This window comes from Mauremys reevesii, linkage group 7 (genome assembly GCF_016161935.1).
Source record: "Mauremys reevesii isolate NIE-2019 linkage group 7, ASM1616193v1, whole genome shotgun sequence".
In the NCBI taxonomy this organism is placed as follows: Eukaryota; Metazoa; Chordata; order Testudines; family Geoemydidae; genus Mauremys; species Mauremys reevesii.
Genome location: NC_052629.1, coordinates 102,799,094 through 102,813,672, shown reverse-complemented (window position 1 = coordinate 102,813,672; position 14,579 = coordinate 102,799,094). Strand labels below are relative to the sequence as shown.

Genomic DNA, 14,579 nt, shown 5'->3' with positions numbered 1-14,579 from the left:
GGAGCAGAGTGAGACACAGGAGGGAGCCTAGGACTGTTTTATAGAATTTTATTTTCAAATCTGGGGCTTTCATGGTACAATTTTACACGGCCAGGGACGGAGCCCGTGGGCCTCTCCACTCCCTGCCAACAAACTGGGCAAAGGAGAGGAGAGGAGACAACCAACCCACCAGAGGATGCGCTCCGCAGCCGAGGCCACAGCAGTACAATCCGCAGAGTCACTAGCTAAGCACAGCTTCCAAAGATGGAGGGGGGTCTCCCCTCCCCAGAACATTCTCAGCTGCAAGGCAGCAGGTTGTAGTGGCACGGGAAAGGCCAGCAAGGCCTGGCACAAGGCTAATATCATTGCTGCTCTCTTTTTTTTGGCACATGTCACTAGCTCACCATTTGGCAGTTGTGTGAATTGCTGTCGTCTACAAAGAGTCAGAGGGAGGCACCTGCGGGCTTGAGCAGGATGCTGCCCTCCTCCCCGAAGTCGCAAGCTGGCTAGTGTTGGACAGGGCTGAAGATGGGGGCTGTGTTCACTCAGCAGTGCAGCCCGCGTGGAGAGCTCTGCATGGATGTTTCCTAGGGAGCTTTCGGGGGGTGCCGATGTAGTCCTCCACCCTAGGTGGCCGGCTGGAAAGCAGCAGCATTCTAAGAGTTAATGGCTATGGTCTCACAATCAACCTGCCCCACCCATATCAGCTAGCTCCAGCCCAGAGCTATATTGGCACCTGCCTCTCCTGAACACAGGGTTGTGATCTCCCACAGCCGTCCCTCACTGAACTAATGCTCCTTGAGTGTAAACAAACCGTTCATCCAACCAACCCCCTCCAGAAAAACAATTCCACAAAAAATCGCGTTCCATTCAAAACCCAATTACAAGCCAACCCAACCAGCTTTTTGGTGATAAGAAGTAGCCCAGATCCCCATGGACTCACAACAGGATGGAAGGTACAAACAGCATTTGAAGAAAGATGCAGTTGTAGAAATCAGTGTAACAAACAGAGCTCTAGGTCCTGGTTATATACAGCCTGAAAAAACAGTGTAAACAAGATTGTTCCTGAAAGGAACATGGCGCTGAGAAGGCGCCACAGGGTGACCAGCACAGATGGGGAGTCTGCATTCCCCAGCGTTGTCAGAACCTGCTCTTTCAAGACAGAAGGCCAATATCGTGGCCTGTGCTTTCTGCTCCACTGCACATTAGAGCTTCATTTCTGTAAACAAGTAGGTGTGTAACCCTCTTGCCCACCCGCCCATCTCTGGGGGGACTGCAGCACGCTGCCCTGGTCTCCACGGCCAGTCGAGGTGAGTGAAAACGTGAGCTGCAATGCTGCAGTGGGCAGTACAACCTGGGCGGGTGCGGGGAGTTTCCGCCACTCCTAAAGGGCCTTGCTCACGTCAGACCCGGGCCACGAGGCAGCTCTGATCAATTGCTTCCACGGCAGAAGTTCTCGTCCTCCTGCGCACACTTCGCTCAGGCTGCAGGCTGGAAGGTCACAAGGCCCTTTGCACTAGCTGCCAACTGTGGCATGTATTTGAGAATACAGTTTTTAATCACCATTAACATTTCCAAGGCTCCTGCTGGTGGCGGCATGGGCAGTGCCAGGGCGGCCAGATCTCAGAGGATGCAAACTACCTTCCATCCTGTTTGCACAATCACTGGAAAAACTTTCCTTGTGTAAACATTACATAATTTGAGTCAACATTACGCTAACGTGTTCTATGGTAATAAGGCAGTAAATAGGGTGTCATTACTCTGTAAGTAGGTGATAACCAGAGCAAGACACACGAGGCCACTGAGGGCTGCAGCCTGGAGAGAGAGACAGATAACACCCCACGCTCACTTTAGTAAACACATTGCTTTTGACAATCAAAATGGACTGCATTGGTGGTTGAGAGGGTATAGCCAGGCACAGACTGTTACCCATGGCAGGGGGAGGTAATGCCTGTGCCTCTGGGGAAAACAGCAGCAATACACCAGTTAAAGAGGGCTGGGGGGGGGGGTTGGCAAACTTTCTTTTACTTCCATTTTCATGTCGGGTTCAATAAGCAAAAATCCAGCCTATAAAATGACAGGGCTCATGAGGGACTCCTTGGGATAATCAAAGTCCCCAGCCCCTTTGATGTGGGGAGGAAGGATAAGCCGTCAGGGTGGCTTAAATGTCAAACTACAGTGTGTTGAAAACAGCTTCCCTCTCCCTCTCGACATTCAGGACATTCTGAGCTGCGGGCCTTTGCAGCAGACAGGGCAGCTCTCACTGCTGCCAGGGGAGCGTTGGGATGGCGGGGAGGGGTGCACACAGTGGTGGGCTGGAGCCGGTTCCCACAGGTTCCCAAGAACTGGTTGCTAAAATTAGACCTCCGTGGAGAACCGGTTGTTAAAGGGCCAGGGAGTGGGCAAAGAACTCCAGTCCGCGGGCCGGACCACCCTGTCAGGATTCCCAGCTGGGGAGGCTGAAGCTCCCCCGGGCCTTCCCCTGCTTCCCCCCAGCTGCAGCATGGCCAGCCGCCGGCATCAGCTGGGCAGCTCAGCTGAGCTCCGGAGTCATCCTGCTGCTTTGAGCTGCCGGCAAGGTAAGCGGGGAGGGGGCTGCAAGCTCTAGGGCAAGTGGGGCAATTTGCCCCAGGCCCTGCAGGGGCCCCCAGCCCCACAAGTATGCCTCCTCCTGCCCCGGCCCCTCCCCTGCTCCCCTCCCCTTAAATCAGAACTTTTTATAGGGAACCGGTTGTTAAGATTTTAGCAGCTCATCACTGGGTGCACATGTGTGGACATGCACATGGAGCCACCTGGGTATAAGCTCACTACGACCCTATTACTGGAATCTGTGCCCGACGGAAGTGCAGCCTGCAGTACAGGCCAAGGGAGATGCTGGCTCCTGTGTGCTAGGGACTGATGTGTAAAATGGAGATAAGAGGCTGCTCCTCTATTGCAACAATGGTGCCCTGACCAGTGCCCTCCAGCCATGCTCCCTGGCTGGCTGGGACCATCTCAGAGCTACTCCCCTTAGGCCACTTGGTGCTAACCTGGGACTTGGGGAATTGCCCACTCTTGGAGACAGCACAGGAGAAATCTCCCCACTCCCCTGCAGAGCACCCAGGTCTAGCTCCCATGGAGAGTGGTGTCTAGGCTCTCTCCCTGAGCCAATCTGTAACTCTGAGGCTCCTGGGGTGGGGTTTGCTCCAGTCAATATTAGGAAAAAAAGAGGACACTGCACACATGATGGTGGCTAAAAAAAATCAGTGTTCCCCTCCGTCCTCCCTGCTGAGAGGGGCCCACTGGGGACTCGGGCCTTTGGAGATGGACACTCGGGGAGAGGCCCAGAGCGTAGGCGCCTTTGGAAGGCTTCTCAGAGGCTTGTTTCACTCGGCAGGAGCTCTCACAGATCAGCTTTGCCTTCCTGTGTTCTAACCCTACGAACTCGGCAGGCTTTCCCACTCTGCCCGTTTCGAGCAATGGCTGTGTGATGCAACACAGCTCTAACACAAGCATGGGCTTCTACCCAGCACAAAACCTCAGTCCAGCTGGGCACAATTGGCAGCCTCTGCTCAGCACTCAGACAGTAGGAGACTCCTCCTGAGAACTGAAATGCATTGATGAGCTACAGCATATGCAGGACTAGAAAATCCAGGCTGCTGGGAGAGAGTGGGACTGGCCCTGGGAGCAGCAGGACAGGGGGGATGGCAGGGCTGTGGAGGCAGCGGGGCCGGAATAGCAGGGAGTACTGCAGGTCAGGACACAACACAAAGGGAAGCCTGGAGAAAGCCGCTCCCTGGGCTCTGGGCTTCCACACGCACAGCCCCACTGTGGAAAGGCCAGCAGCAGCCCCTCTAGTCACAGCTGGGACTCGCTGTCAAGACAAACACTGTCAGCATCACAGCAACGGGAACAGAACATTCCGTAAAAATAACCATAGAAATTCTCTTCTCTCTGATTACAAAGATACAAAATGTATAAAACCCTCCCCAGCCCCATCTCCTGTGGCCACCCCCACCCCACTCTCTCTCTCTCTCTCTCTCTCTCTCACACACACACACACACACAGTGTAGAAATGGTTCAGAAAGGAAGATTTCGGTCTGTTTGCTTTTGATATGTAACCAGCGGCACCAGCCTGGGTTTGCTCACGGTGTAGTACTTCTCCCCACCTCTGGGGTTGCCCTGTTGAGCAGGCGATTGGTCAGTGCAGCTCCATTCTGGTGCAGAGGTACCTGAGACCCTTTCCTCCCAGAGATGGTTTGCCTAACTCTCCCCTCCACGAGTTCTCCAGAACCAATGGGTGGGGAGGGCGAGGTAGATTTGGGCCTCTGACCACCATCATCAGTTCTTTTCTTGTAGGCGCCTGGCACCCAGGGACTCCAAACCTCTGCTGAAAGTGTCTGGCCAGGCGATCATCCCTGCTTCTTCCTTCGCTCTCGCCGCAGCTCGGGCCCCTCAGGAATGACCTTCACTTCTCGTTATTCTTCTCAGGGAAAAGGAAACAAAATTAACAAATGTAGCCTCTGGTGCCTTACTACCCAGGCCCAAGTGACACTCCCTGGGCTCTCCCTGCTTGGCCAGGGGCTTGGGAAAGCATCATGCTCACCTCCTGGTGCAATAAATAATGTTAATGATGAGGGCAGGGTCTGGCTGTGGCTCCCAGAAAAATGGCCAGGCCAGGCACATATAAGAAACAGAATACAGATCTTTTCCCTTGGCCATACCTATTCACCCAAGTGCCTGTGCCATGTACAGCTGAAGGCAACAGACAGATCTGTACCCTGCCATGCATTCTAAAAAGCATAGCTCAGAGCCACTTCCCCTCCGTCAGTACCCAGCAGGTGTGCCGGGATGGATGCTGAGCCCCAGAGGAGCATAGGGGTACCCCGTGGGACAGCTGCCCCTTTAGAGATGTTAGCACTTCCACCCATTGTACCGGTGTGACAGTGTCCTACAGAGCGTCACAACCAGTAAGTACTTTTAGGGCCTAGTTTCATCCTATGGGAGTTGATCCCGTTTCTCCAGGAGGCTTTGTGCTTTCAGATCCCATACTCCAGGTGGTAATACTCGGTTGCTCTTTCGTTTGTTTGGTAACTAAGTGGCTAGAAGATACAAACTATCCTCTGGCTATCTCACAGCATGGCCTGGACTGACTCGAAAGCTGCCCTGGAGAAGGAGAAATACTTACTCTGAATCTGGCGACAGCTCAGAGATACTGTGGGATGTAGCAGAGAGAGGTGGTGACGGGCACAGCACAGAGGGCGTTGAGGAAGTCTGCACAGCAGAAGGAGTTGCTGTGGTCTGTGGGCCAGAGGGAGTACTGGAGGATTGCACAGAGGACAGGACAGAAGAATTAAAAGAAGCAAGGATGGAAGAAAGGATATCTAATTGCTCAGTGGAAGGATGTCGGCTAGGGATTGCTTCCAGATTTTCCCTAGAAGGTTGTCTCCTAGACAGAGGTTCTAGATTTTCTCTAGAAGGAAGCCTTCTAGAAAGTGGTTCTAGATTTTCTCTGGATGGCTGTCTTCTAGAAAGAAACTCCAGATTTTCCCGTGATGGATGCCTACTAGGCACTGTATCCAGATGCTCTCTGGAATTAGATCGTCTGGATAAAAAGTCCAACTGCTCTCTTGAAGTTTGTCTAGCTAATGCTAGCTGGTCCCTTGAAGGCTGTCTTCCTGAAAGCAGGTCCAATTGTTCTCGAGAAATGTCTCGACTCAGTAAAGTGTCCATTCGATCTCTAGATACTTGCCTGTTAGGCAAAGTGTTGAGCCACTCTCTAGAGACCTCTCTGACTGGCCCACAGTCTAGTAGTTCTCTTGACCCAAATCGACTGGGTAAAGTATCTAGATGGTCTCTAGAACCCTGCTTCCTGGGTAGTGTATTCCCATGATCTTTCTGATCAGGCTTGGAAGCTAATGTATCTAGGTCTTCTCTAGACGCATGCCTGCTGGGTATATTTTCCAGATGTTCTCTAGACCCATGCCTACTAGGGATAGTGTCCAATTGTTCCCTTGATCCAGGCCTGTTGAGAATGGTGTCCAGTTCCTCCCTGGACCCATGCCTGCTGCGTACAGCTTCCAAGTATTCCCCAGCGTCGTTCCTACTCAGCTGTTCTCTGGACATCTGCCTTCTCATCAGCATGTCGAGTTGCTCCCGGGAAGAGTACCGGCTAGCTGGCTGAGAGAGGCTACCTGCACCAGAGTAGATTCTGCCATAAGAGGCAGCAGGAACAGCCCTGTGACCCAGGGTGGATGTTTTGTACCAGGAAAGCTCGTTGGTCATTCTGCCAACGGATGGTAAGCCTTGCAGAGCTGGAGGGTACTGGAGGCGATTCTTCAAAATCCCTGTGCAGACAGAAACAAAGTAGAAAGTGAAGAGAATCTCCGTGACAGTGCAAACAACTCTCCTCACTCTCTGCAAGAAAGCAAGGACAAAGAACTCGGCTTGGCAGCTTGGGCGGCCCTGCCCCTCCCCAAGATCACCCCAGGATGGAGGAAACTGCCACCTGTGTTGGCATGTTGCAAAGCTTTCAAGATCACAACACCCTGTGGCCCAGCACCACCTCACCTCCACAATGGACGCATGTCCCAGTTTACTAGACATGAGGAGAAGCCACTCCTGTCAGTGGCTTGCCTGTAAGAGTGCGGCACTCTTGGCTTAAAGCAGCAGAGGGGACATTACCAAGACCACCTCCCATTCCGTCCCTCGGCAACACGTAGGGGAAGTTATAGCTCCAGTTCAGCCAAGGGAAATTTCCCCCTTGTCTCCGTTCCTTACACGTTCTCTCTCTCCGACAGGCTCTAGCCTCACTTTCTGACTACGGGTGGATGGCCAGCCTAGCACACTGTCAGGGAGATGCTGGGCGTGCCAGGCAGGGGCACGGGGAGACTCTGGGGGTGCAGCCAGTGGGACACTCTGCCGGCTGGCAGCTGGATATATGTCCACCCAGGGAGCACTAGGCTGGCTGCTCTGAGGCTAGTTACCTTTCCTCTGGCGCTGGGTCTGGGTGAGGGAGTTCTCATCCCCGCTGGTCAGGGCCAGGTCTGGCTGGTTGTTGTTGGCAGCATCCTTGTTGATGTCAAAGCCCAGCTTCCGCTCAGACCCCCATTTCTGCAGAGAGCAGGGGTGAACCTCACATTCGCCCAGTGCTGGCCAATAGGACATCAGGTCATTGCCATCCACATCTGGAGAAGAACAGTGCAACATATCGGGGGAGGGGGGAGAGGAATCAGAGTTATTCCCAGCTGTGAACGGAGCAGGGCCTGCTATGACACTCACTGGGATAAGGTCCCAAGGGCTGCTTGACCACTAGTAACGTGCTGTGGGGCTTGCAGGAGCAGAACCAGCAGATGGGAGGGATGAGGCGCTTTCCCTGCCTCTGCTGGAGTCACCACATCTCCCGGTGGTACTAACCTCTCCCTGCCAGCAGGGACTGCTCCCAGGACCTCCCAAGCAGCGCTTTGCCTTTGGGAGGCCTTGCATCACATCAGACAGCAGCTACATCAGAAACACGCCCTGCGGGAGGAGACCTTCAGCTTGGTCTCCCCATGCTCCCTCCCTCCCAAGCTGCTTAGCCCCAGGCAGCCACAATGGCTCCCAGGCGGGCCCCCGGCCTGTGGCAGGGCTCTTGCATGGTACTTGCCTTTGGGAGTGGTGCTGGTGGGGTTGGTGAGGAGCCGCTCGCTGTGCGCTGCCCGTTTGAACTGGCGCTGGAACCGGCCTCGGAGGCGTACGTTCTCCTCGCTCTCCGACGACGGGATGGAAAGGCTGCGCTCCTCATCCAGGGAGAGGTCACTGTCTGAGTCAGAGTCTTGGTCTGTCAGGGCACACGCAGGGTGGAAGCGGTGGGGATGGGGGCAATCGGATGGCTTTTGAGCAGGGCAGGGAGGGAAGGGATCTTGGTTTCTGGGTTTTGCCTGCTAGCGTCCCGGGGTTATATCCCCCAGTCTAGCACTCCTCTGGCACAAAACACAGACCCCGTGTTTGGACATTCCCAGGCCAGGCCAGGGCCCCAGCCCCCCGAGGGGCCTGTGCTGTTGTTTTCACCCTGGGAAACTAATTGGCCCAAGGGGGGCACTGGGCACTCCCTCCTCCCCCCCAGGCTGAGCATACTCAGGAGTCGGAGTGACGCTGCTGGGAGTGGCAGGTGCTCAGTGTGCAAAGGTGCAGCAAGAAACTATCACCTCAAAGGCTGCTCACTAATGTGGGAAATGCCACTTGCTAGGGCAGCTTCTAGGCGGCACTGAGCCTTCTCACGTCCGCGGGCAGGTCCCAGGGGTGAGCTGGCTGGGTCTCAGCCTTACCTCCCCCTGCATCACGGTGAAACATGGCCACATCGAGGTCCGTGGGGCCGGTGTGACCAAGCAGGCTGTGATCCAGAGCTGAGCCCTGACGAGCCATCACATTCTCTCTGAAACACACACGGCAAAAACGCTCAGACCCCAATTCCTCACCTGGCAGCATCTGTCCCTGTCCTGGGGTAACGGAGGGCTCTCCTCTCACCTCCCATATCATATCTGTGCCTGGCAGAGAGGTCAACACATGGGCAGAGCCCTGGGACAGGGCAGGGAAGGGACTGGAACAGCAAGGAATGCTGCAGGGCAGGAGAGGAGGGCATTGGCAGAGCTATGGAGAGCTCAGGACTGGAGTAGCAGGGGGCTGTAGTGGGTCAGGAGTGGGGGGCACCGGCAGAGCTGTGTAGAGCTCAGGACTGGAGCAGCAGACAGGCCCATTATGGGTCAGGTGTGGGGGGCACCGGCAGAGCTGTGGAGAGCTCAGAACTGGAGCAGCAGGCAGGCCCGTTATGGGTCAGGCGTGGGGGGCACCGGCAGAGCTGTGAAGAGCTCAGGACTGGAGCAGCAGGCAGGCCCGTTATGGGTCAGGCGTGGGGGGCACCGGCAGAGCTGTGGAGAGTTCAGGACTGGAGTAGCAGGGGTCTGTGGTGGGTCAGGAGTGATGCAAGCCAGCAGAGCTGAGTGTGGCGACTCAGGATTGAAGGTCATAGCAGAGGAGGCATAGGTAGCAATGGTCCAGAAGGGCCAAGAGGTAACACCTGCATCTCCAGAAGAAGGCAATGCCCTCCCCATTCCATGGTGGGCCCCACTCCCATCCCGCTCCACGTCTGTAATTTCTCAGCTGTGGCCATGTGGGCCAGCCTCCCCCTCTGGCTGCTTCCTACCTGAGGTAGCCCCTCTGGCTGGAATGGGTGCGGGCTGAGCGCACGCTGCTGACTGAGGAGATGGTGGAGGCCCCCAGGGTGATGCGAATGAGGCCGCTCTCCTCAAACAGGGCCGTGTTATTATAGGCGTTGGGGCCCTGGCGAGGAAGAGACACGTGGAGAATTTGTTAGGAAGACTGCAGCAGCTGGGGCTCGAGATTCTCTCTCTGCCCGGCCCAACACTGTAAAGGGCGGGGGTGGCCTGTGTCCGTTCAGGAGTTTCCAGCCTCAGGCACCGCAAAGAGGTTCTCTTCCTTCACTGGTGAGGGTCCCACCAGCCTCCCCGTGGGGCACGGAGTTCCCAGGGACATGACAGTACATGAATTCAGACATGGGCTGTGGGGCTAGGACCTGGCCACGGGGTGGCTGTCTGGCTGAAGTCTTTCCCACTGACCTTCTGGAGCAGGACAGCAAGGACCAGTTAACCTGCATGCTCGGTGGGGAGGGTGGGCCCAGGGAGGGATTCCCTCTCAGGCAGAGTGCAGGCTCAGGGACGGAGAAGGCTCTTGTCTTTGGGCTCGCTCACTGGGGCAGTGCTCGTCCATACCCACCTGCGCAGCTCTAGCTGCCTCCTCGCCCTGACTCTTCTTGCCAAGACAGGCCAGTTTCCAGGCCTCCTGCACCTCTTCATTCAGGACGCAGAACAGAACCAACACGGCCAGGCCCTGTGAGGGAGGGGAAGAGAGGCTGTGAGCCTGAGTGGGGAGGGCAGGGAAGCACTCAGCACAGCCGGGAGCCCACACTTCCACTCTTCCTGGCAACGGGGCAGTGCTTTGGCCATTCGGGAGTGTGCTAACGGAGTCAGTCAGCTCTCCTCGATCGCACTGCCTGGCCCTGCATCCAGCTACTTGCGTTTCAGTCAGTCACGTTCACACTGCACCCGGGCCTCCAGCATAGCGCAGAGTGCTGCATCTGGACCCCTGACAGGGCAGCAGGGCCACAGAGCGGAGGCATTTCTGTGCTCACCAGACTCATGACTCCATTAGCCTCTAGAAGAGGAAGGGGACAAGCGGCTGCCCCTTGGAGAGTGCTTCCTGCTGGCCAAATTCATTGTGGGACTCTGGGGGAAGGGGACGGGAACAGTGCCTGCCATGCTATCCCACCTGACGCATGAGGCCCAGCAGTGGTAGAACCATTTTCTTCCCCCAGGAACCGGCGTGTCTGCTCTGGGGTACAATTGCTGGACACTGACAGAGCTTTGGGCCACAGACAGTTACTAACATGAATAGGCTCCAGCCAGCACAATGACTCAGTGCTAGGAGCTTGGCCTCCCAAGATTGGTCTCGCTGCTCTCTGGGCCACCAGAGACTTACAAGGGGGGCCTGCTCGCTGCAAGCTCCTGGGCCCAGTGGCATGGATGGGGAGAGAGGCTGCTCAAGGGTGATGGGGTCAGTGGAAGAGGAAAACTGAAACTGGGGTTGTCTGGGCAGCTCTGATGCTGTGCTGTGCACACAGTGACTAGGGAGCAGTCTGAAGGCACATGACAGCAGTTCCAGGCCCACTGGGGTCACAGTGACAGCAAGGCCTTGGCTTTGGAGGTGGTGGGGGATAACTGGCTATCCAGAGAAAGCTTAGGATGGGGTAGCTCAGACAGTGGGTGTTGGTGGCTGTTAGCTTTCCCCTGCATGCAGTTCTCAGCAGCCCTTGTGCATCCACTTCAAACATAGGCCCAACTCTTTGCCGATCCATTTTATGACAGCAGAAAACTCCTCTGAAGATGGTCATTATTATCCCATGATGTCCCAGAGCAGGGCTGCCTCAGAAGGGGTATCATTAAATCATAATAACCAACTCGGGCTTACAACTGAAGTCTCTTCTTGGTGCAGCGGGTCTCTGTTCCTCTACAGCAGTGGTTTTAGCCTATCATAGAATCATAGATAGGCTGGAAGGGACCACAAGAGATCATGTAATCCAACCCCCTGCTCAAAGCAGGACCAATCCCCAAATGGCTCCCTCAAGGATTGAATTCACAACCCTGGGTTTAGCAGGCCAATGCTCAAACCACTGAGCTATCCCTCCCCTCCCCATGTGTAAGGGGGTCCATGAAAGGTGGTCATTAACACAGAACAGTGGCTTTCAACCTGTGGTCTGCAGACCCCTGGGGGTTCACAGACTGTCTGAGATTTCCAAAGGGGTCCTCACCTCCATTCGAAATTTTTTAGGGGTCCACAAATGAAAAAAGGTTGAAAACCCCTGAGCTAGGCTACAGAATTAGCAGGCGAACATGGACAATGACCACTAGAGGGAGCAGTCAGTTCATGAGTGAGCGGAGCAGCAGGAGGGGGCCTGAAATCAGGAGCTCCAGGGCAGCACAGGGCTTTAGCTAAAGGAAGCCAGAATGTCTGGCGGATTAGTGAGCAGAGAAGGAGAGTGACAGAATGGAAGGGCACAGTCACTGCTGGAGGGCAGCTGCTCTAAGGGAACACCTCTGTCTGTGTAATGCTCCTAACAAAGGGAGGCTCGGTGGGACAGCTCTTGAGTGCCAAACCCACAGGGTGACTGGCCAGGGGGAAGCTCGAGGTGCTGAGGGGTTAGTGTCTGCCATGTGTTTGAAGTGTGCACCAACCTCAGCTTGTCTCTGTGCCATACATACCAGAGAGGCATGAACAGCTACTGTGTGTGTGCGTGCACATGAGAGAGAGCAAGCCCATCAGCAGGTGTGTTAGTGTGTGTGTGCATGCACATGCGTGTGAGTGGCAGAGCCCATCAGCAGGTGTGTCAGTGTGTGTGTGCATGCACATGCGTGTGAGTGGCAGAGCCCATCAGCAGGTGTGTCAGTGTGTGCGCATACACATGCGTGTGAGTGGCAGAGCCCATCAGCAGGTGTGTCAGTGTGTGCACGCGCACATGCGTGTGAGTGGCAGAGCCCATCAGCAGGTGGGGATTTGAGATGTTTGGAAGAATCTGTTTTGTGTTGCTTTCCTAAGATAAACCTGCTTGCTGAGTAAAAGCTCAATGTACAGCAGTGCTTGAAGTGGAAAGAACAAAACATGGGAGCTGCTGTAGTACTGCAAGGCAGGTCTGAGCTGGGGAGGAATGCATGGGGGAGCTGGAGAGAGGGGGAGCTCCAGGGCTGGGCCGGGCCATGGAGCCGAGCACAGGGGAGCTGGAGAACAGGGGAGCTCCAGAGCAGGGCTGGACCATGGAGCTAAGCACAGGGGAGCTGAGGAGCAGGGGAGCTCCAGGAAGGCTCCAGGGCTGGGCTGGACCATGGAGCAGAGCACAGGGGAGCTGGAGAGCAGGGGAGTTCCAGGAAGGCTCCAGGGCTGGGCTGGGCCATGGAGCCGAGCACAGGGGAGCTGGAGAGCGGGGGAGCTCCAGGAAGGCTCTAGGGCTGGGCTGGGCCACGGAGCTGGGCACAGGGGAGCTGGAGAGCAGGGGAGCTCCAGGAAGGCTCCAGGGCCGGGCTGGGCCATGGAGCAGAGCACAGGGGAGCTGGGGAGCAGGGGAGCTCCAGGAAGGCTCCAGGGCTGGGCTGGGCTGGGCCATGGAGCAGAACACAGGGGAGCTGGAGAGCTGGGGAGGTCCAGGAAGGCTCCAGGGCCGGGCTGGGCCACGGAGCTGAGCACAGGGGAGCTGGAGAGGGTCTCATGGGGGAGCTGGAGGAAGCACAGGTGAACGCTGCAGAGTGGGTGCCACCAGACCCCAGCTCACTGTTTCCCATCTTTCCTGCGCTCCTCTTGTCTGTCTTGTTTCCCTTTAACCTGCCTTTCCATTGTTTACATTTTCCCATCACTGCTCCTTGTCCAAAGGCACCAGTGAGAGATGCTCCCGAGGGGAGGGGCAGAGCTCCTGCTTGGCCTCCCGATGGGCAGGCTGGATGGAGAGTTACCTGGAGACTGCAGAGGACAGTGTGGAGGTAGTGGAAAGCCAGGACACTGTTGTTGACAGCCAAGAGGCCAAAGAGCCAGGTAGTGCTAATAACTAGAAGCAGAACAAAGGAGCTTCGCAGCGTCATGCTGGAGAGAGAGAGACAGGCAGACAGATACACACACACACACACAGAGACAGGGACGCAGAGGTTAGAATCTCTTGTTAATCTACAGTCTATCACTCAGAGACAGAGACAGAGGGGAAGTACACTCCTGTCCTGAGCCACCAGCTCCCCACTCCGCGCGCCAGCACCACAGTGGGACAATACACTCCCTGCAGCACGTCTCCAGCTCGTGGGCCCACACCCAGTCTGGACAGATCCCTACAAGCTGAGCACTGACAAAGCACGTAGGAAGACACAGCCCCAGCCCCAAGGAGCTTCTCTTCTGGATGAGACAGACAGGACGGTTCAGACACGGTATCCCCAGGGTGACCATTTGGGCTCAGGGGAGGCTCAAGGGATGGCTTGGAAGAAAGCAGTGAAGGCATGAGCGGAGAAGATGCAAAAGGGGCATTTAGGAGGGCTGGGAAGAGCGTAGGCAGCAAGATGGGGAGAAAGAGAAACAAGCACAGAGATGGAGGCTGGAACGGAGCCCTGGATACAAGGACAGGAAGCAGGAATGGAAATGGCAGCTGATGGGGAGCCAGTGATAGGGTTTGAGCAGGGGACTTACATGGGCAGAGCAGTGGGAGAGGAAGCACCTTTCAGCAGAGGGCAGATGGACGGACTGGAGAGGAATAAGGTGAGATGTGGGGGCCTGACAGGAAGAGGCTGTGGGAGTGGGGATAAGAGGAAAGGACGGATGTTAGAGAAGCGACTGATATTGGCAACAGAAGCAGTAGTGGAAAGCGACTTCAAGGCTGAATCCGGGTAACAGGGAGGCCAGGCAGATTTTGACAGTGATGGACAAGGGGATGGCTTGTGGGGAAGGGAGAGAAGTTCAGATACTTGTGCCAGGGATCAGAGCAGCAGACCCTCCACTGGGATCCTGGCCAATCAATACTCACAGAACCGATTTCTTCTTGGTCTCCTTCTGACCTGGGGAACATGACATCTTGGCCACCAGCAGGAACATCACCCCATTCATCTGAAAGCACAGAGAGTGGTTAGAAGCTGCTCTGCTGCTCCTACACGGAGGTTCTCTCTCTCTCCAGTCCTGCCATCTCGATCATGTGCCTCCACAAGCTCCTGTACCCGGGAAGCTGAACTCTGTGCAGACCCAGGCTCGTCCACCTCCTCCTCTGTCTGCTCTACACAAGCCCCACTTCTCTGGGCTACATACTTCCGCCTGGGCTTGGCGACATGTGACAAGAAAGGAAGCCCCGGGCGGGGCGGGGGGGGGAGAGAGCACAGGAGAAAGGAGCAAAGCTCAAGGGATAGAGAAAATATAAATGGAGGAGGGAAAGCAATGAGAAGAGGAAGAGGCATCAGAAACCAGGGGAAGGTAAGCAGAAGGCAAGGGCAGCAAACACATGGAGTGCAAAGAAGGGGAGGCCATGGGGGGGTGGGCCGGGACACGATATAAA

General features: G+C 55.9%; 1 protein-coding gene across 1 annotated transcript in view; it reads right to left on the bottom strand.

Annotated features, from left to right (window-relative positions):
• Positions 1-3,996: 3,996 nt before the first annotated feature.
• CELSR3 (cadherin EGF LAG seven-pass G-type receptor 3) overlaps positions 3,997-14,579 on the bottom strand; it is a 67,797-nt gene continuing 57,214 nt past the window's right edge. Inside the window, exons 27-35 of the mRNA XM_039481026.1 lie at positions 14,061-14,140; positions 13,012-13,138; positions 9,731-9,844; positions 9,141-9,277; positions 8,266-8,372; positions 7,620-7,778; positions 6,946-7,146; positions 5,148-6,306; positions 3,997-4,442 (exon numbers count right to left, since the gene is read on the bottom strand). Of these exons, the coding sequence (XP_039336960.1) occupies positions 4,415-4,442; positions 5,148-6,306; positions 6,946-7,146; positions 7,620-7,778; positions 8,266-8,372; positions 9,141-9,277; positions 9,731-9,844; positions 13,012-13,138; positions 14,061-14,140 (2,112 nt within the window). The 3' untranslated portion in view covers positions 3,997-4,414. The remainder of the gene's footprint in view (positions 4,443-5,147; positions 6,307-6,945; positions 7,147-7,619; positions 7,779-8,265; positions 8,373-9,140; positions 9,278-9,730; positions 9,845-13,011; positions 13,139-14,060; positions 14,141-14,579) is intronic.